The 21,161-nt window shown below is 42.8% G+C and overlaps 1 protein-coding gene across 2 annotated transcripts in view; it reads left to right on the forward strand.

Moving 5' to 3' along the window:
• Positions 1-7,947: 7,947 nt before the first annotated feature.
• The window catches only part of SMCHD1 (structural maintenance of chromosomes flexible hinge domain containing 1), a 92,616-nt gene continuing 79,402 nt past the window's right edge, over positions 7,948-21,161 (forward strand). The window contains exons 1-3 of one of the 2 annotated variants that reach the window (XM_072852681.1): positions 7,948-8,391; positions 20,010-20,085; positions 20,551-20,712. In XM_072852681.1, the coding sequence (XP_072708782.1) occupies positions 8,212-8,391; positions 20,010-20,085; positions 20,551-20,712 (418 nt within the window). In that variant the 5' untranslated portion in view covers positions 7,948-8,211. The remainder of the gene's footprint in view (positions 8,392-20,009; positions 20,086-20,550; positions 20,713-21,161) is intronic. The other variant, XM_072852682.1, reaches the window with a different exon arrangement.

Consider the following 21,161-nt stretch of genomic DNA (forward strand, 5'->3'; position numbering starts at 1 on the left):
CACCATATAGGACTATTGTATCTTCATTGGAGTTTTACATTTTAGGTGCTTGTTGAAAGTTTTTTATGGTATCCATTCCTTTTTAAGGAATGGAAGGAGCACAGAAGACTCATACAGCCCTCAGTGTCCTCACTGGATGAGGGACTACTGATGCCTTAGCCAACATGATATCCCAGGGAAGTGCACTAACATCTTCAGTCCTGTATCAGGATATTAGCAGAGACTATTCAGTCATCTGGAGAAAACTCTTAATTTTGCAGGCTTTTTCTGTAGAACTTGATTTGTTTACAGGATTTTTCTAGCAGATGTCAGTTTGCATCAGTACAACAGCAAGAGCTCACAGAGGATTATCTGCATGCAGTTTTGCTGTCTCTTTTTCAGATTTGCAGATTAAAAATTTACTAGAGGAATAAAAGGCAATTATTACTTATCACAGGTCAGGCAACAGTAATGATTCCCAAGCAGAGAAAACGCTCTGGATTATTGCTCACACTTGAGACTGTCCATGGCACTGGTCTGACCGTAGGGTAGTATATAAAACATTACAGATGCCACATCTGTTGTGCTCTACTCCCTTCTGGAGAGCGGACCTTTTGTAAACCCCAGTTCATAAGGGTCTGCCAGTCCCAGTATTTGCCTGAAGTAGATAGGATCACATGTCTGTCTGCAGGATGATTGACTGTGTTGTCCCTCCATTCCAGAAGACCTCATCAACAGCTTTGTGATAACAAGGAGTCTTTGTGATGTGTGGTCTGTATGGTGTTTTCCCTAGCACCTCATGCCTGAGATCACAATTTGAATCGGCAGTGTCTTATCTGATCAGCATTTCAGTCTTAAGAACGCTTTGCACAGGGATAAGATTTAAAAGGCACATGAAATTATCTGTTACTCCAATTTCACCTCCACTGAAATATTTACCAGTTTGGCAAGACTCCAAGGCAGAAGGAAAGACAGGTGGTGATGGAATGCCTATAAATATTTTGAAACAAGCAAGATGTACAGAATTTTGTTTCACTTTTCATACCAGGATTCAGAATAGTGAATGCCTTTGTATCAGTAAAAATCACATGGCCCTTCTGAGGACACTGAACACTGGCACAGTCACGCATGACTACTGGTGCACCCAGCTGAAAGGAAAATCCTTCACTATTCTGCCTGGAAAAGAGCACCTGGAGTTACCAGTTCTAATTATCTGGCAGGTCTTAATTAGCAAGGGTCATTACATTACATTTGAAGTGCAGAGAGGACACCAAAGTAATGGCCTCTGCTTGACTAATACTGTAGAGTGACTTACTGTCCTCTCCCCCTCCCAAGGGTTTGGCCATCAGTAGTAAGAAAGTCATAAGGAAAGCTGCAGAGTAGAGTCACACAAGGTAAGAAAGGGAAAACTACAGCCAGAGGTTGTACTGTTCAGACAAATGTAGGTTTTTAAAGAGGAAAACCACCAACTTGAAAGATACAAAATTGTAAAGGAATGAACAAGAATTCAGAGAATGGCAATTCAGCATTGCTGAGGATCTCTTCCACCAACCAGCAAAGATCAACCTTTCCCACCTGACGGATTACTCGGAAGATACTCCGCAGGTGTTTTATCGTGGGTGCTGAGCACCCAAATGCTTAGCCTAGAAGCTCCTTACATCCTAGCTGTCTTTTTTATGTGCTACAACAAAAACTCTGTGATACACGCTTACAGAGTCTCTGCCCGGCAAAAGATGCCCATGATGAGAAAGACAGGGCAATTGTTACTGTGTCACTATCCCAAAATCTGGAGCGTGGGGCAATGCCATGCAGACACATTTAAATGACTAAGCAGTCAAACGGCCTTGCCTGGCCTTTTGGCTTGGACTCCATGGTGCCACTGCTACTGGAGCTGGTGATGAAGGCACGCCTTGAAGGTTCAGGAGAAAGCAGCCATTAGTCCAGGGTAAAAGGGAAGAGTGAGAAAACAGTGCCAAAAGCCAAGGTGATAGGAGGAGTAAAAGGAGGAAGCAGCCTTCCAGAGAAAAAGCAAGTAGTAATGATGCTCAGCTACAAAAAGACTGGAAGATACTCCAGAGACCTGTAGCAGCAATACCAACTTTAACTGAAAAGCATAATGTCCCACACATGTAGTAGGACCTTTTCTGTGACAATGTATTTATGAAATTTTCCTATTTCTTACACATCTCACAGGAGAGAATGATGTATTTGATCCCAGTCTTTATGACTGGTAAGAGTGTGGTTGGAGGGACTTCCTCAGACATGGTCTTAAAAAAAAAAATCTTTGCAAGCATAACAGCACAGGTTTCTATTAAAATATTAATGCTTGAATACATTAATCTTATACTCCACCAGCCTTTCCACAAATTAAAAACTGTTTTCTCCCAATGTGTATTTGTCAGATACTTATTTTCACGTACTTGTTCAAGAATCATTCATGTTTCTTTGTCTCACAGAGGAAGAAAGTTTTTAAGGTTTGGTCCATCCCCATTCATTTCCCATGAGAGAGGTGACTGGTACCCACAAGATGCAGTGGATTGGTATCAAGCTTATTTCATGACCACTGCATTTTTGGCTGCAGTCATTTGTCCCTGGCAGGTGAATGGCAAGAACTTCTTGCTAGTTCACTTTTCACAGAGGTTCCCTGGTATTGCCACGGTTTCCCTCAAAGAGCTCCATGACAACCCTAGGAGAGCTGCCGGGCTAAATCCTACAAGTATCCATCTAGTCTGCTGTCCTCCTTCCAAATACGGCTTTGGAAAACGGTGCAAAAAACTCTGCAATGATCAGATATGGGACGACTTGTTTTCCAACTTAAACTCTTCCTACTCAGTAATATTTGGATATTTTATCCGAAGGCCAAAGTATATGATTTGTATGTCTCCTGGTAATAATTTCATTATTTATTTTTTCTAGTTCTTTATCTCCTTTCTATTCATATAAAGAAAAAAATTGTTTTAAATCTCACTAAATTATTAATTCTCATTATGTGAAAACATATTTCACAGTTCAATCAAATATTTTATGAAAAGTACATCTTCCTATCAGTTCTGCATGGTTTGTAATATGGCTCCATGTCCCTTCTTCTTGCTTTATATGATAGACTGGAAGTTCCTGATTATCTTTATTATTTTTATACTTTTAATTATAATATTTTCTTAGTTCAGAAATCCCAGTCATCTCAGGCACACTTTCCACAACTAGTTATAGCCTATCTGTAGTCACCAGAGCCATTACTTCCACTGGATTTTAAATGAGCATGTTACATTGTATTTTTGTTAACAAAGTACGCAATGAACAGTGAGAATTTACATGAGTTTTACTCACAAAGCCCAGCTGACAGAGTTAATTTGGACCACAGGAGGGTGAACGAATGGTTCATTGTCCCTCCTCCACCATCTCTCCCTGTGTTGCCTTCAATTTTTAAAAACATAATTTTATCTGTTATCACATTGGTCAGATATCTCAGAACCATGGTCTGTCTTTACAGTCCTCTCAACTTGACTAACTGGACTGTGTTTCATAACTTTTGTCACTTTAGTTGCTCACTCATTTTTTTCAAGTTACTGAGACGTAAATGAAAAAAGAAAAAACAGATAGCACTTCAGTAACCCACTTGTCCACATCTACCTTAGCTTGCATGTTATGGTGACAATTCACTGTTTATTTCTATTCTTTGGTTTCTGTCTCTCTGTTGCGGATGGAGTGAGTGTGCACTTCACTCGTAAGAGAGAAGTAAAATATAGTTTATTGATACAGAACAGGGAGTGAACAAAGTTCAGTGCGACAGTGTTTTAACAAGATTCGATGGCGAGGCACACTTGATCATTTAGTGCATAGAGGACAGGGTCAGACAAAACTCTCAGGAAGACCCTCCCGTTGAGTCATGAAGTTTGGAAAAGGATCCCCTTGCTTTCTAAACTCCTTCTCAGAGAGGAGTCTAGGTGCGGCTAGATCCAGTCCTAGTCCCAGACTTGGTCAACACTTTATGTCTAAAGGATTATATGTGCGCAATCAATCCTTTCTATCACTTAGCCAAGATTTCAAAGTGTAGCATGCTATTAGTCACTTACCGAGGATCTGTTGCAGCAAGGAATCTCTCAACCTCGAGGAGTAACCTTGAAGAGGCGTCCCTGCTCAAGGGGAGGTCCTGGCGTGCAGCCCGCTGCCCTGCAGGAGAGCTCAAAGGGTCTTGGGCTGTCCACTATTTAAGGAGTAAGATGATTGACTTACGGTCATATTTGCATATCAGCAAGACGTTTAGATCACCGCTTCAGGCAGCCCTTGGCTACTTTGTTGCCATTCGTCCTCAAGGTCCAGCATAGGCTGGATGCAGCTATCGGGGTGACTCCCACTGATGGTTACTGCTTGTGCAGTGGGCAGGCGGGGAGCACATCACCACACTCTCAGACACTTTTCTGAGTAATGAAGCTATTGTTTCGCAGCTCAGTGGTTCAAGTAACGACACTGGTTTATTTCCCACCTCAGGGGTTCTCACTAAGGTACTTTTTGTAACAGGCCGTGTCAAAAGTCTGTGGAGTTCCAAATGCAAGATGCCACAGGCTCCTGTTCTTAGATATAAAACCTTTGCTACCTTAAGGAAGAGCTGTGCTTTTTGTTAGATAATTTGGAGTTTGTAGTTTTGTACCTGCAAAGCATACATAGGCAGTAGCATCCAGTGTCACCCAATAGACTGTGCCACTTCAACAAGCCCTACTAAAGGGGCTGTGTGCTTTATTCTAGTGAAGACACAGCGATTTTCATTACATGCATACAAGATATTTACTATCTAAAAATGTCCAGTGCTGGAACTTAGTTCATATTCTCCCTTAACACAAAGAAATCAGATACTTAACTTATTCCTTGAATTAAAAAATTAGATACAGGCAGGACATAATGATAAATACATTCTCACACACACATAAAAAACACATTCCTGAGCCTCATCTGAAATATCAAATGTCAAGGTGAACAAATAATTGGCTACTCTACTGCTACTATTAATTCTGAAAAATAACATGACATCTGAGTTTAAAATCCAGTAGATCAATATAAGCAATATTCCTTCTTCCAGCAAAGAAAGTTCTTTTCCATGAGGACTGAAAATGATTGCTCAGTTGTTAATTGACCAAAATACTTCATACTGCAGAATTAAAACTTTGCAACTGCAGGCACTCTTTAAACCAGCTTGCAGATAGGCTGAATAACAAGGACCTTATTTTCATGCAAGTGAAGTGCCTGCATTTCAGGTAGAATATTCATTTTTGAAACTAGATGAATGTGCTGGTTTTGGCTGCGATAGAGTTAATTTTCTTCTTAGTAGCTAGTTATGGGGCTATGTTTTGGATTTGTGCTGGAAACAGTGTTGATAACACAGGGATGTTTTCGTTACTGCTGAGCAGCGCTGACACAGAGTCAAGGCCTTTTCTGCTCCTCACCCCACCCCACCAGCAAGTAGGCTGGGGGGGCACAAGAAGCTGGGAGGGGACACAGCTGGGACAGCTGACCCCAACTGCCCAAAGGGACATTCCGTACCGTATGACGCCGTGCTCAGCATATAAAGCTGGGGAAGAAGAAGGAAGGGGGGGACGTTTGGAGTGATGGTGTTTTGTCCTCCCAAGTCACCGTTACACGTGATGGAGCCCTGCTTTCCTGGAGATGGCTGAACACCTGCCTGCCCATGGGAAGCAGTGAATTAATTCCTTGTTTTGCTTTGCTTGTGTGTGCAGCTTTTGCTTTCCCTATTAAACTGTCTTTATCTCAACCCACGAGTTTTCTCACTTTTACTCTTCCGATTCTCTCCCCCATCCCACCGGGGGGGAGTGAGCGAGCGGCTGTGTGGGACTTAGTTGCCGGCTGGGGTTAAACCACAACAACAAAATAATTCACCAGGTTTTTTTTCCCCGAAGTAGTTAGCATTCTAAAATGGAAGTGCTGCCTCAAGTCTAGCAATGCTTTACAAGTATGCTGAAAAACAAAATTCTGTTTAATGAACTCATAAAGTAACGAGGTTTGATACGCCCTCCCAAATTTCATCAAGTCATCATTTAGAGGGGTCTGAGTCACAGCCTATATAAAAACTCTCAAGAGACCCTTTCTCTCTTAACTGGGTAGCACAAATGCTCTTTGTTCTTGCAAAACTCTGCAGTGCTCAGTTCCACTATGCAATCTCCTTTCTTATAGCGTAACTGCATGAACCTCAGTTCTTGCACAACAGGTTTTTTTCTGTTATTTGTCACTTTCACTGTTTTACAAACCTCCCCTACATGCTGGCACAATTCTTTCCATTCAAAGGTAAGAGTCCTTAAAACAGAAGCAGCTGCACTATTCTGAGCATTCCTGTTTGTTTGTACCTTTTCTAGACAAGCAGGACAGAGCGTGTAGGAGGAGGACTGTGTTCCTTCAGATAGTTTTCTCTTTCATTTCATATTTCTGTCCTAAGAAGACTACACACCCTACCTACCCCTTGAGCACTGCTAAATGAGAGATCAGTGAACATGCAATTTTGTACCAAGAAAGCTTGAAAGTAATTAATTTACAACTGGGGGGGGGGATATCATCTTTTTAGAGGGCCTGAAGGTCAAAGATCAAAGTGTCCAGCCATATGTCTTCTAGATCTCAATCTGTACAAGCAGTTGTATTGGACAATGAAAATGTCACCCTCAAATTAAAGAGTGACTACAAACAAAAATGTTTCCACTGACATAATTTATGCATTCTTAGACCAGAGACTTCTCTCAGAAATGACAGCAAATACTGAGGAAACTATTTTATAAAGTGTTATGCTCAGCTGACAGTACTGAAAGGCTATGTATACACTCAGAACGTAAGAACATCACGCAGCATGAAACAATGAACTGCAAGCACAACGAGAACACACAAAACGCAGAACACATTCAGTTTCTCCGAGTTAACCCCATCAGAAGCATAAGCTGCACCTTCCGGAAACCTGAACACATAAATTGTGATTATAGAATGTATTTCTCTAAGCTCGTTTATAAAGCGTATCCCAACTATGCCCCTGTTGTTTATGATAGGAGGAAAAGCTATTAGTCTGCCCTACAATGAATGACAAATCAAAAGCTCCTGACAGTGTCCTGACAAGTATGTTTCACTGGTTCCTTAAAGACCACAAAGACTGTATTTATTTCTTGAATTATTTTATTTCAACTGCGGTTTTGCAGCTATTCTAGTCCTGTCATTCTTCTATAACGGCACAATGCAAAAGTCCTTAGGGTTTTGCATATACAAAAACCCAAGAACTTTGTTAGATTTTAATTAAATTCTAACTGAAATTTGATTTTTAAGACTGAATACAATACACCAACGCTCCTCCTCCAGAGGAGGAAAGCGTTTCAAGCATTAAACATTAAAAAAAATAAACAACGGCTTATGGATCTCGATCGCCCAGTGTATTTTAAGGCAGACGAACCAGGACTTGACGCCTCCGGACGGAAGCCAAACCCGGCCGCGCCAACCCCACGCACAAGCCTCTCCGTTACGCCACCGCTACAGCTGCCGGGCACAGCGCTGCCGGGCACAGCGCTGCCGCACACGCCACCGCCTGCGCTCAGCCCGGCCTCAGCCGAGGCGCTGCCGGGCGCCGCTGCCCGGGGCGGGGTGGGGACGTGTCCGCCAGGCGACGGCAGCCCGCCGGCGGCTCTGCCCGCGACGCAGGGCCCGCCACGCAGGGCCCCCCCGCCCAGAAGAGGCGGCAGGCAGCGGCCTGGGGCGCGTCAACAGCCGGAGCGGGTGCGGCGGCCGGGCGCAGCACGCGGTCCCCCCGCCCAGGCCGCCTACGCGCCTCCTGCGGCGGCGGCGGCAGCAGCAGCGGCGGCGGCAGCGCCGCTCAACCCGCTCCGGCCCCGCCCCGCCCCGCCCGACGGCGGCGGAAGTGGCGCGGGCGGCGGGCGCGAACTCGTTCCGAGGTCGCGGCGCTGGGCTCGCTTTCGCTTCCCGGCCGCTCCCTGGCCGCTCCCCTAGCGGCGGCACGGCCGTCGCCGCGCGCAGCGCCCCCACCGCCGTCGCGGCCTCCGCCATGCCCGGCGGCGCCTCGGCCCCGGCCCCCGCCCCCGCCCCCGCCTCCCGGCTGGCTCCTCCCCCTTCCCCGGCCGGGGCTTCCGCGCGCGGGACGGGCAGCGCCAGGCGGGGGAGCTCGCGGGCCAGGCAATAGATACCGCTGCTGCCGCCGCCATCGCTGCGGGACGGTTCTCGTCTCCTCCGCTTCCCAACATGGCAGCGGCGGCGGGAGGCAGCCGCGGGGCCCGCAGGCCGGTGCTGCTGACGCCTCGCGGCATCGGGGACCGCACCGTGTTTCTCTTCGACCGGCGCCGGGAGCAGGCGGATCCGGACGAGAAAGTGCTCAGCTACGGCAAGGACAACTACCGCGGCTTCCGCAGCGCCGTCTGCCAGGTGCTGGCGGGGGGTGGGGGAGGGAGGGCGAGCGCGGCGGCGGCGGGGCCGGCCGCGGCGTTAACGTCCCTCCGGCGGTGGCGGCAGGCGCGGGCGAGGGGCGCCGTGCGCCCCAACCGCCGCCAACGTTCCGCCCGCGCGCGCGGCCGGGCCTCGCGGCGCGGGGGGTGGCCGGCACGTGCCGCAGCCCCACGTGCGAGGGGAGGCGCGAGCTAGGCCGGCCCCGGCGCCGCGCGCCCGGCCGGGACCGTTGGGCGGCCGGGGGCGGCGGGGGGCCGCCTCCTCCGCCTTGCCTCCATCCCCCAAACTTTCTTGCCGGGACAGGGGGGCGGGCGTCGAGAAGAGGCTGCGCCCGCTGCCTTGGCGTCCCCTTCCCCCGGGCGCCGCGCACGTCGCGCTGAGAACGCCCGTCCGGAGCGGCGGCAGGGCGGCCGGCAGCGCGCCGCGGCGGCAGCAGCCCCTGGCGGCGGGCAGGAAGGGAGCGGGCGGCCCGCGAGCTCCCCCGCGCGGTGAACCGGCGGCGGCGGCGCGGGGCGGCGTCCTCGGGCACGGTGCGGCGCACCGGAGGGCCGGAGCGGTGGCATTTCTGCTGTCCAAGGTGTCGGCGGTTAGCGCCGGTCACTTCCCGTCTTGAGGCCTCTGACTGTCTCTGCGAGGTCCGCAGTGGTGGTGCCATTTAAATACTTCACCTGGCGGGTTCTTGCTGTCTCGTGTGTGCTTTCGGTTCTGTTTCCTCTCGTTATGCGAAATAAGAGCTTACTCTGTCTTCACATCTCTTGAAAGAAATCTCCACCTCCAACATACGGGCTGTTTACTCTGCTAGTGATACCAGTAGGCATCGCCCTTTTTCTGTCACGGTTTCGTTTTCTGAGGGAGTAATAAATGCCATAAACCTGTTGGCTGCCTGCACATGTTTTATATTGTGAAGTGCACAGGAAAATCAGCTGTAAATTGCGCACTGATTTAGTCTGCTAAAACATTCTGGTTTAGTTTCTTTATCCAGAGTAATTTGCACTTTGTTCTCTAGGATATAAACTCTTCAAGGAAATTGCTTGCTTGGTTTGTGCTATGTCTGGGCAGTGTTTCATGTAAGGGTTTCCTACCGCGATGGAAGCTGAGGTGTCAATGTCAGCAGGAATAGCTGTCACACATGACTACCTCCTCCTTGCACAGCTCTACTTCAGTGTTCGAAATGGCATATCCACAGTCTGTTAGAGGTGCTGAATCTGTACTACTACTTAAGGTGCTACTACTCAGCAGTAACTTGGCTATCGAGTGTTAACACATCCCTTGATCTGATCAGAGCCCCTGAAGTACAAAAGACTGGAAGAAACAAGTAACTGAATGGAATAAAGAAATCAGTACACTTTATGCAGTGTAACATTCTGAGAAGTTAGGCAGTGGGGTGGGTTCATGGCCTTCTAAGAACCAACATCCTCCTTAATGGAGCATCATTACAGGGTTTGTATCTCCTATGAGTAATTATAAGTATTATGTGATTTCCTCCAAGAGTTGTCTTAATGGATCCCATCTCAACTGTACCTAGCAAATGAATTGCAAGGATACTTCATATTTTCAGTAGTCAGGGCAAAAATGTTGATGATTAACCCATCTTTTTTCTTAGCTTTTGTAATTAATTGATGGGCTGAGGTTAACACTAGTTTGCAACTTGTTACAGGCAAGGGAGTCTTTCTTTTCATGTTTTTTTTATATATGCTGCACGCTCCAGTGACTTCTGTTTCCGTGCATCCGCACGGTGTTCAGTAGTTCACAGAACTTTTGGTGTATTTGCGGTCTTATACAGAAATAATCCATCATCACAAGATGTGACAAATCTTGGGTACAAACAGCTTTAGAGTTTTCTTATCTCAAAAGTGTATTGACATTGTGGAGTTGGTACTTCAGTGCCATTGGGCAGACCGCTCAGATGTGCAACATAGCGTTTGAAAAGTCTGGTGCTGCAAAGCAGAACGTGATGTGTTTGGATTTGGTGCCTGTGAAAGTAAAATTTTCAAGTATAGTTTCTTACCATGTCAACGCCATAATCCTTATCACCAGACCTGGTGGCTGTTTGGGGGTGTTAAGGATAATAGTCGGTGCTCTTATAAACTTGTGCAACAAGAACCTCAAATGATCATTCCCTTAGAGAAAGGCCTTCTCCAATAATGTGTTGACTGTTTGCAAGTTCAGGGATGCCTCTGTCACAGCTAAGTTCAGTGTGGTGACTCTTTGCACCTTGGAGCTTTCATTATCTTATATATGGGACATCTAACTCTGAAAGCATGCGGAGACAGATGGTTTGACGTGACCAGTAAATGCTGGTACAGTGAGAACTGGACAGGCTAAGGTCCAGGAAGTTTGATGTCTGTTTGAGTTTGACGTCTCCCACACCAACATCATACAGGTTCTCATTACACTTCTGGAAAAGCGTTCTGGCATCTTGGTGCCTCTGGGAGTTTTGCACATTGTGTTTCTCTCGGTGTTGTACTCCAAAGTGCTAAATTTCTGGTCTCTTGAAAGTTGCACCTAACTGCTTTCAAGAAGAAGGTGATGAATGGGTTCACCTGATTGGGACAGACTTTCCCCACTTCATGGTGGTGCAAACGTGTCAGGGAAGTCATGAAAGTTCAGGAAAAAAGATTCTTTTGATAAGCAAGTTTTGAATTGTTCAGGCTAAGATGAAGTGGAATGTTGTATTTGCTTGTCTACAATTAAAGCTATTGGAGACCATTTGAGTGCGTGATCAGGCAAATGACGCATATCTAGCAGTGTCGTTTCCACAGGTATCCTGTCTGGTGGCTCAGCCTCAGTACAGGCTCAGCTTTAAATCGACTTCCATTGGCAGTTTGTCGTGTGACTGAATGGTTCTACTGTAGCAGCGAAGGTGCACATACGTTTTCCAGTCTGCCAGCCGGGGTGTGGGGGTGGTAATGTCTGACAAGGGTGCCAGAAATATTAAGCTCTTGGAACTATTTCTGCTGTGAACATCTTCCTGTGGCGTAAGAGAATTCCTTTGGATATAATTGGATACGTAGGAGTCAAAGGAGAATGTAAATCTTGAAAAAAATAATTAAACCTGATTGCAGTATGTGGTGATTCTGGGTTGAAAATACTTGAATGCCTGAAAGCATGGTCTTAGGCTGCTACTTCTGAGACTTACGTTTTTTCATACTGCAGAGAGAAGGTATTTTCGTGTTTGTGTAGCAAAATAACTGATTCTTGAGACAAGAGATTCAGGCACTGAGAGGTTGATTTAGGAGCTGATTCATGTCCTCGCTGTCAGTTGTCATATAAAATATTCCTCTGTTAAAATATTCTTTATTAATTTTTGAAACTTTTGTTTGTTTTTTTAAGCAAATATTTGTTGTCATCTTATGAAAGATTTTTACTGTCCCCTAACAACAAGTTAATGCATGGCAGTGTGGTTGGGTGTGGCTTTATATACTGATAAGTTAGCCTTTCCTTCTGAGTGTGTGTGTGGGAAAGATTAAAAAAAAAAAAAAACTTATAAAAGAAGCTGGAGCATATATAGTCTTCATTCTTCTTCCTTGCAGTGATCAATCCTAAAGCAGAAACCTCTTAATTAAAAATGATATGTTAGCTTGATTATTCCATTGGAGCACTGTCAAGCATATGTGGAGCAGTCATGTAATTTCAGTCTCCAGAACCATGAAGTTTTAAGGTGAATAAGTGAATTAAATATGGAATTTCACCTGTTCTTGGGAGTACTATTGCTTGTACACCTGCCTGTTGCCTTCTGTTAGGTATATGCCCCACTGCTTGTCCTGTTGTTTAGGGTATAATTGGAAAATATTTACCTGCAGTGAGCAGAGTGGAGCTAAATTTTGTTGTCAGCTAATCCTAGATCCCTTGCTCATGTTGTCCAGGTACACAGTGAAGCTGGAGCACTTCAGTTTGTTGCTAAGCTGGCAGGAATCCTTCCAGGCACTTAGAGGGGTCACACTCCTTTTAAAGCAGAAAGGTATCTGTGCTGAAAACTGCACAGAAGTTTTGCTGTGTGTGAAGAGGTTTTTGAGAGGCTTTGAGGTGAAGTACCAGTCTGAAGAGAGCTAATGGTACTAAAATTAGTGTTACTACTTAAATAGGAACTGAACACATTTGTCAATGCTTCTTTAATTCCTTTGAAACTTTTCATCGTTGTTGTGACCTCCTTGTTTGAAGTAATATATAGGAAGTATAGATCTGTAATCTATTTAGAAAGTAGATACCTGTAATTTAAGTAAATACTCAAAATTCAGACGTTGCAATAAAACAAAGTATTTTGCTTTTGATCTTTTGTCACATCTTTGGTTGAGCTTCCCATTGTATCCTAACAGTCTACCTACTATTTAAACAGATTATTTTGCCAGTCCACCAAAATAAATTCCAGTGTATCAGTAAGCTAAGAGGCAAAAAAAGATGTTCATTAAGAGAGAGTATGGGGAAGAAGCATAGCTGTGGTGGAAACTCAAGAAATAAGTGTAATTTTTTTTTTTCCTGTGAATATTTCCTTGCCAATGCCTAATAAATAATGTATAATGAAATTATTTGTGATCAGTGAAAAAATATTAGCAACTTCTGCTGTTTGCGTCACCAGAGGGTAACTCTTAAATGTATTTAAGAGGTATTTGGATTACTTACTAAGATGCTGTTCTGATAAATTTGCTCAAAAGTACTTCCATTCTTAATGATGAAATCAATCCATCTTGCAATAATTATATTTTTGTATTATAAAACCTATGTTCACTTACTCATTTACTTTTCAGGATTCTGTATGATCAGAAACTAAAAATAGATACATTTTAAACATGCTGTGCATACACAAAACAAGTTTTTAATTGATTTTTAGAGAAAGTGTTGGAGGTACTGTAAGGTATGTATAAGAAGCAAGAATAGTGTGAGTTTTGTCCAAAACTGTCATATTGTATTTCAGGCTTCACTGAAATGCTTGTGTATAGCATCTTCATTACTGACATTTCAGTGGGAAGAAGGATGTGGTTTGCATACCTTTGTGCACTTAGGTACTACCTTACTATGTATTGACTGATTTGGAAAGCATTGTGGTTTTTACGTTCCTGCTCAAATTTGAGTGCTGGCGATACGGTCAGATGCAAAGTGTCTGCATTCCGTTAGCATTCGTTATCCAGGTGCAGCTTCTTAGATGTGACCAAGTATTTTTTGCTTTTCTGAATTCTTGTTACTTTAACAAGTGGTGCCATACGAAGTATTTTCATGGTGGAAGCTGTATGGAGTTGATGTCAAAATTCTGGCTGATAGCTGCACTCATTAATACTTGTGATTGTGCTTTTAGACACAATGGCTTGTGAAGGTCTGGTGAAAGTTACTATATTTGTCTAGAGTCTGAATAAATCTAGTGATGACAGCATGCTCTTTGTGTAAATTCTAGGGTCCCCAGCTTCTTCACACTTGTTAAATCTTGCAAATCTTGAAGAGATGTCTGAGTTAACTCATTGTTCTGGACAAGATTTCATAGGTTTATGCATGTGGCTTCTGTCATGCAATTTCCCTCTCTTCTTTTTCTCTCTGTTTTTCCACCAAAATTATGATAGAGCTTTACTTTAAGATACCACATAAAAACTTCTTCTATTACTGGATCTTGTGACAGGTAGCAATGTTCTTAGTGTTTCTGTTGAACCATCTGTTCACTTCTTAACACCTTTCATTGATATCTTTTTGTAAATATTTAGAAGTGTATGAATTGAACTTCTGAAAGTAGTGAAACGTTTAAGTAGGATGGAGGATGAGGCACTTCAAGTTTTGCAAAAGTTGTCTTCTGTAATTCATTCTTTAGATGGAGGTGACTCTGTCGATAAAGGATGGTTGGAAAATATCTCAGAACACTAGTATTCACTGCTGGTTTTTGTCTGTAGGTTGTCTGTGTGACCATGTGCCCAGAAGATACAGGCTACTGGGTGTTCCTGTATTTCTGTAATATACAACTCTTTGCTTTGAGCTCCAAGAAATGCTTCAAAATAATTTCTGTCTTTTTTGAATGCAACTACTTTTCTAGACACTTTTGGATCCCCTTTCTGTTGGTGTCCAAAGATGATATACGTATGTGTTCTGACATTAGGCAAGCTCATTCAGATTATGATTAAAGATGGCTGTTACCATACTTGCTCTGCTACCGTAGTGCTCAGTACCAGATCCTCAGCAGGTTGTCATCATGTTGAGACTAGCTGACCCAACAGTGGACTGGAAGAGTTTATCTGATTAGCACTCTTATCAGTTACATACAGTTGTTCTCAATTATTTTCAGCAAGGTCTTTGTGTCCACTTAATCTGTTTATATCTTAGTTTTTGTATTTGCTAATTAGTATGAATGACCTTAATATTATCTAGTTGTATGAATAATTGAGGGAGATGATACAAATATCTCGGTATCCATAAGCACTACTGAAAGACAGTTCTTGGTTTGAAAATCTGTGATTTGAGAACAAAATCCTTTTCCTTAAACATGTTTTATAGTTTCATCCATTTGTTGATCTAAGAGATTTCTCTCAATTTGGACTGATAATTCTTTTCGGTGTGGCATAAAGCGGGATAGCTAACTGATAAATGTATATCTTTCAGGTGATAAATTGGCAAATAGCTTGGGACATTCAGTTAATCACATGCAAAGTTACAGAAGGCTACAGGCCTCTTGGAGTTTGGATGTGGCATTTAGGTTCCTTTTTTAGATTCCTTAACAAGTTCCTGTAAAGGAGCCACTGGATCAATGTGAAATACTCAAAGTAAAGCTGTATTGCTTTTTATCACATTAGGTAGCTGAGGTATGCAGATAAGTTTTGTGAAATGAGTAGCTATAAAGGACAGCATTGAAAATGCCATTGTCAGGTTTCTTTACATTTAACTGATACAGTTCAGGTCCCCTTTAAGAGGTTCACAGTGGTAATACAATTCTATTAGCCACAAAGTTATTTCTGGGCTAGGTGCCACTTTGTGGAAGGTGGCTGCGTGGCTGTTAGGTCTCTGTTATCCCTTGGGTACATTGCCAAGCTCTGAGGCCAGTTCTTCACATCATTCTCATGAGTGCCTGCTGGGAGTGGTTACTGTAGGAGGAGGCAGAGCATTTTAAAGGTATGGAAGTTGCTTATTGTAGGAAACAACTGTTTTTGTTGGAAAAGTTTGGATTGCAAGGGGTTAAATGTCTTCTCTTAAAGATACTGTAGTTTCAGTTTCACTGTTTTACCTCTGTCACATGTCAGACTGTTTCATTCCTTTGGTTTGAAAAGTCAGCACCAGAAATGATTATTTTATGGTAATAGACTCAAGGACTACTGGAAGCAGATGAATGATTCTGTGCTGCCAGTGTGTTATTTCACTTACCACTTCAAGCCCATCCATGTTACTGCAAGCTGTGCTGGTATACACACAGAGTTGAATGTTTGTTTGTTGAACACATTTTCCAAGGCAGATGGTAAATCTAGAGGTGAAGTCTATGTTGACTTCATGTTAAGTGTTCTAGTTGGCTTAGTAGCCAGGTAAGCCTCACAGTGTGTGTTCAGCTCAAATAGCAGCAAAATTTGCTTTGGTGCTTGTGTGCTAATATGTGAAAGAGAAAAGAAAGTGAGGCCTATTTGAAGGAGTTTTAGCTGCTGAGGAGTTGTCCGTGATTTGTGGGCTTGTTTTGTTTTGAGCAGTTTTTTTAGTTTATAAGGAAAATCTGTGACTGAAGCAAGTATATAAATTGAACCTTGCTTCTTGATTCAGATTTAAGGGTTAGAGAGGTCACAATTCCTTCACACTTTTATATATCGTACCTGTAAATCGCTTTGCTGAAAGCTTGTTGGGCATCTGGCATGCATTTGACTGTTTCAAACTCTTACCTTTTAGCATTATATTAATCTTATGTCATAAACATCCACCAACAATTTGAGAGCTATTAGCTTTATTTATTTATCATGGAACGTAGGCAGTGCTCCAGACTGAGCCTCCAGTTTATAAAGAACGCGTTTCTTTTGTTTGAACAAAGACAGCTTTTTGGCTTATGTATCATTTCATAGGTATAATGACTGACATCCTGCTGCGGGCAAAACAGGCTCAACTCAGGGAAGTTTTCTTAGTTTAACTAATTGCCAATTAACACAAACTTTTGATTATTGATTGAGGGGGGAACAATTAAACACTCACTTAGGGAAATGCCTTTCCTCACCCTTCTCCAGGCTCATCTTCTGTCATACACCTCTCTTCCCCAATTCCTAGCCTAAGCTTCCCTTGTTCTCCCTGTGCGCAATGCTCAGTCAATCCCAATTCCTTTGGTGAGGCAACAGGTGGTGCAAGAGGTCAGGGGCATGTGCAGGGTGTCCCTCTGCTGCTGTTCCTCCACCATGCTCTTTACTGGTTTTCTTGTGCTCTGGTGGGTTGTCCACAGGCCACAGCCCTGTGGGAGTAGGAGGACAGAGAGGGGAAACTCCCTGCCCTGACATGGATACGCCATGGGCCCCAGCACCTCCTGCTCTGGCACAGAGCACCTCCTTTCAATGTGTCTCCAGTGCTGTCCCTAGCAATGTCTCCTCTGATGCATCTCCTCCATTGCTTCTCATTTGTCTGCTCTATTTCTTCCCCAACATGTTTGAGCAGAAGCACCGTGTGCCCTTCTGGTTGAAATTGTGGCACATAGTGTGTTTTTTTCATCGGTTTGAGAGCCATCTGGCACTGGCTATGACTGGCTCAGGGCAATTCATGGCCTTGTCCTGCACTGGTCACCCTTACAGCCCTCTGGCACCAAAACACTGCAGTGTACACTCAGTACACCTCCAGGTGTGGCTTAGCAAGCAATTTAAATGGCCCTTAGAGAACAGCTATGGTTGTTTTCCCAGACTATTCAAAATTTGGTTCATTGATATAATCTTCTATACTTCTTAGGTTTTAGGTGGCTTTTTGATCTTTTGTATGCATATAGCTGTTCATCTCTGTAACATTTTGACTTTTGCATTTGCATGTAGTGATCATATGTAACCAATAGTTTAGGAATCCTTGCCTTTTCACATATCTACCTCTTTTTAGAGAACATCCAATTATTACTATTTTTTTCTCCTAGGTTGTGGATTAATTTGGAGCTTGTCTCTGTTTTTTCCCAAAAGTCTCTTCTCTTGTATCCAAAAAAGTAAAAGCTTTTTGCTTAGCTGTTTTAACACAATAACCTCCAAACATGCTTTCATTGTGAATGTGCAGAGACGTTTCTGTGTATACTGATTCTGTTGTACTCTTCAAGATTTTGGTGACATCAAAAGCTAGATCATGACTGTGCATCTGGATAATTTGCAAAAGAATAACCAACAGATTTATAATCTGAGCATACTGCTAGGTTGTCACGTGAATCTTCTGAAGTCAAGAATTGGGTGCATCTTCAGTGCTTATTTGAAAGAGGGCACAATGCTAGGCTGAAAGGGGCTCAGCAGCGAAACCTTAAGTTTATATCAAGTCAACAAAAGATACCATGAGGTCTCTTACGTACGAGAATCTTGGTGAGAAATGAAACATTTGACCAAATATGGTTTATCAGAATCAAATGAAACGTCATCAACTGTTCAAGTAAACTACCCAGTAGGTTCACTTTTATTCAGGAATGACCAGCTCGTCTTCCTGGAGACCATACCCACATAATGGTACAACTGTGCAGCTACCTCACCGCTACCTGGCATAGTGGGAAGAGACGGGGCGGGGATAGCTAAGAGTGTCGGACAGAGGGAAGGAGGAAGCAAAACAAATAGGTCTCATGTACAAGTGAAGCTTTCAAACTGAGAAATTTTCTAAGTTGGCCAAAGTTCGCAAAGGATGCGGCCTCTTAAATTCCAGCATGGACAAGAAAAACAGCTTATCCGCAGTTAGGACTGCCAAACTTGGTCCATGAACCTGCCTAGTAGCTTATCTTGAAGTGACAGCCATTTGGAGTGAAGCAGAAAGGACCTGCTACCAGTAGATACAGTAATGCTGGGCTCACCTAGGAAACGCAGGTGTAGGTCTGCCTGCGAGGCTGTTGCGGTCGCCTTAGTTGAGGCTCACCCATGGAATGGGGGAGAGGACCAGAAGGAGGAGGCTGGTCCTTCTCGGGTAGCAAGCTGCTGCCTTGTGCATGCAATACCTCATCCTAACTTCTTGCTGCCTTAAAGTAAATACTGCACTATTCATAAGGTTTTGAGAGCAGAAGAGCTTTTGCGAGGTAGAGAAAACAGGAAAGCTATACCTGGAGGGAAAAGATGCTTATCTGTGCTTTCAAATGTAAAACTCTCCAGTTCAGTTATTTTATATTAACCATTAACCTCGAATGGCACAGTAGGATGTTAGTTTTATAGTATCTATAATTTTTATTGCTTATTTTCCTTGCTCTGAGCAATTTTATTTTTTTCCTGAACACGTTTGCCACATGGAAATTTGTGTAATGTGAGAGGTTAAGTTGAAGTGGTCTGAACGTAGAAGAGCTAAAAAGTAATTACGCCAGACTCTTAAGTCTGAACATCAGTCTCTTCATGTCATCTCCATTTGTTTCACTTGCACCGAGTGCTATGCGAAATTTGACAATTTTGCTAATTTTGCTGGTGGATGCTAACTGTATCTTTAACATAGTCACAACTAGGGAGAAGGTAACTGAAAGATGGAAAGCAGACTTCTAATGAAACCTTAAGCATTGTTTTAAAAATACTTTTGTGAGTCTGAGTACTAGGGATGGAAATAAAGAGTTATGGGAAATGATGAGGACAAGCTGCTACAGGGAACGCAAGAGCTTCAGGGAAGAATCTAAAAGTGCAGAAAGCACCTATCGGACTCACGACTGCAGGACTGAAGGGGTTGATGGAGTTAAAGATGACCAGAGCCGACTTTTACTTGAGTTTCAAAGACCTGGAAAGGCAGGAGAAAATACAGATATTTAGTTTATTATTTTAAGAAAAAGATTAGTGTTGGACATAAGGGTGCAAAAATGAGGGCAGATGTAGAGGCATATAAATGTATGTAGAAAGCAGGATAAAAAATCCAAAGCTACAGAAACATATTCAAAAGTTGGAGGCAGCAAAGTGACAAAGGTTGTTTAGGTTCAAAAGAATATACTTCAGTGTTTTAATGGTAAAGAATTTTCTGAAAGAAATCTTGTTTTTGTTTTTGTTTTTTTTAAAATATATAATATAATTGGAGAACAAAGACTTTAATGTGTATCCAACGTTAAGAAATATTTGGTTGGTTTAATGTCTCAAAAGAGTGCAATCTAATATGGGACACTCTCTAGATCATGACTATTGCTGTTGTAGTTGCGCAGTCTGAAATAGAGCTGTTCAGTCTCATTCCTGAGCCCTCAAGGTGATTACCCATAAGACAGTTACTCCTCCTTAAAATTGCTGTTGCTCGCTAGAACATATTTTAAGCAGGTAAAAACCAAACTACTCTAGTACGGACAGTTTTGGCTAGGCTGAGAAGGCAAATGAAGTTAAGTTCTGGCATTAAACTGTGTTCTACTTCTGAGTTAATATGGCAAAAATGTTTGGTCACTTCTCAGTAGTTTGTGGCAAAGTGAACAGAAAGACTGCTGGTTTTTTTTCGTTTATCTGAATACTTTATGGAGTACATAGTTATCATAAGTGAATAACCTCCAATTTTTGTAGGCATTTGGCATAGCTGCTGATGAAAACTTTGTTATCACCACAACAAACAGGAAGGAAATTACAGAAGACAACTTCAGTAAGTATCTTAGATGGCAAAATAAATACAGCTATTTCTTATACTGATTGTGAAGACCGCATGATGATTGTTTATACTCTGACATGCAATAATTAACTGGAAGTACAAATCCTGTAATAGTTTGCCAAGAACTGTTACAAAATTGACTTTCACAAACAAATTTTTAACAACTACTCGTTCGTATGATGACAGTTATACAAGGTAATTTTTTACCTTCCATCACAAATTCTGTAATTGATAGGAAAAGGTGACAGCTATTTACATGCCATTTGAGAAAATTTGCATTATTAAGCTTGGAAATGTGAAAAGATTTTAAATTAAATGTTGTTGCTAGGAGGCTGAATAGTCAACACCTAAGAAAATACAGAGATTACCTGAGGCTAAATCTGTACTGGTTTTGAGAGCAAAAGTTGACTGGTGCAGTGGATGTTCTTCAATATGCTTTATATTTCATCTTCACTGTAGGTGAGCTTGTTCAAGATGGAATTACTTTGTATCTGCTACAGTCAGTTGATCAAATGCTGCTTTTGGCAACCAAAGAGCGAATTGACTTCCTGCCACACTACGATACACTTGTCAAAAGTGGGATGTACGAGTACTATGCCAGCGAAGGGCAAAATCCTTTGCGTAAGTACTTGCCAAAATAATCTTGTGTAAATTATGTTTATATGAATATAATGTGGTTATGAGCAATTTAACTTTTAGTTACAGCTGGTGGAAAAAATACAGTCTTAACTGTAAAAGAAAAATTAACTATGTTCTTATACAGCTTTTTCTTTTAAAAATGACTCAAAATGGCTGTGTAAGAATCCAGATTTACAGAGGTACCTCCTCAAATACTTCTTAAAGAAGTTTGAATATTTTAGAAGTAAAATTACTTCAGTCTTGATAATAATCTTGCAAATGTCATCCAGACAGGTAAGCATTTGTGTTACCAGGTTTTTGTCTCCTATACTGACTTTGTTTCAACTTGGTGACCAGTTTTTGTATGAGCTACCATAGCATTTTGTCTGCTGTCCCATCTGTGGTTCTACAGGGCTTAACTTACCAATGAGAGCAAGTATTTCTTTAAAAAG

Source organism: Ciconia boyciana, chromosome 2 (genome assembly GCF_034638445.1).
Source record: "Ciconia boyciana chromosome 2, ASM3463844v1, whole genome shotgun sequence".
Classification (NCBI taxonomy): Eukaryota; Metazoa; Chordata; class Aves; order Ciconiiformes; family Ciconiidae; genus Ciconia; species Ciconia boyciana.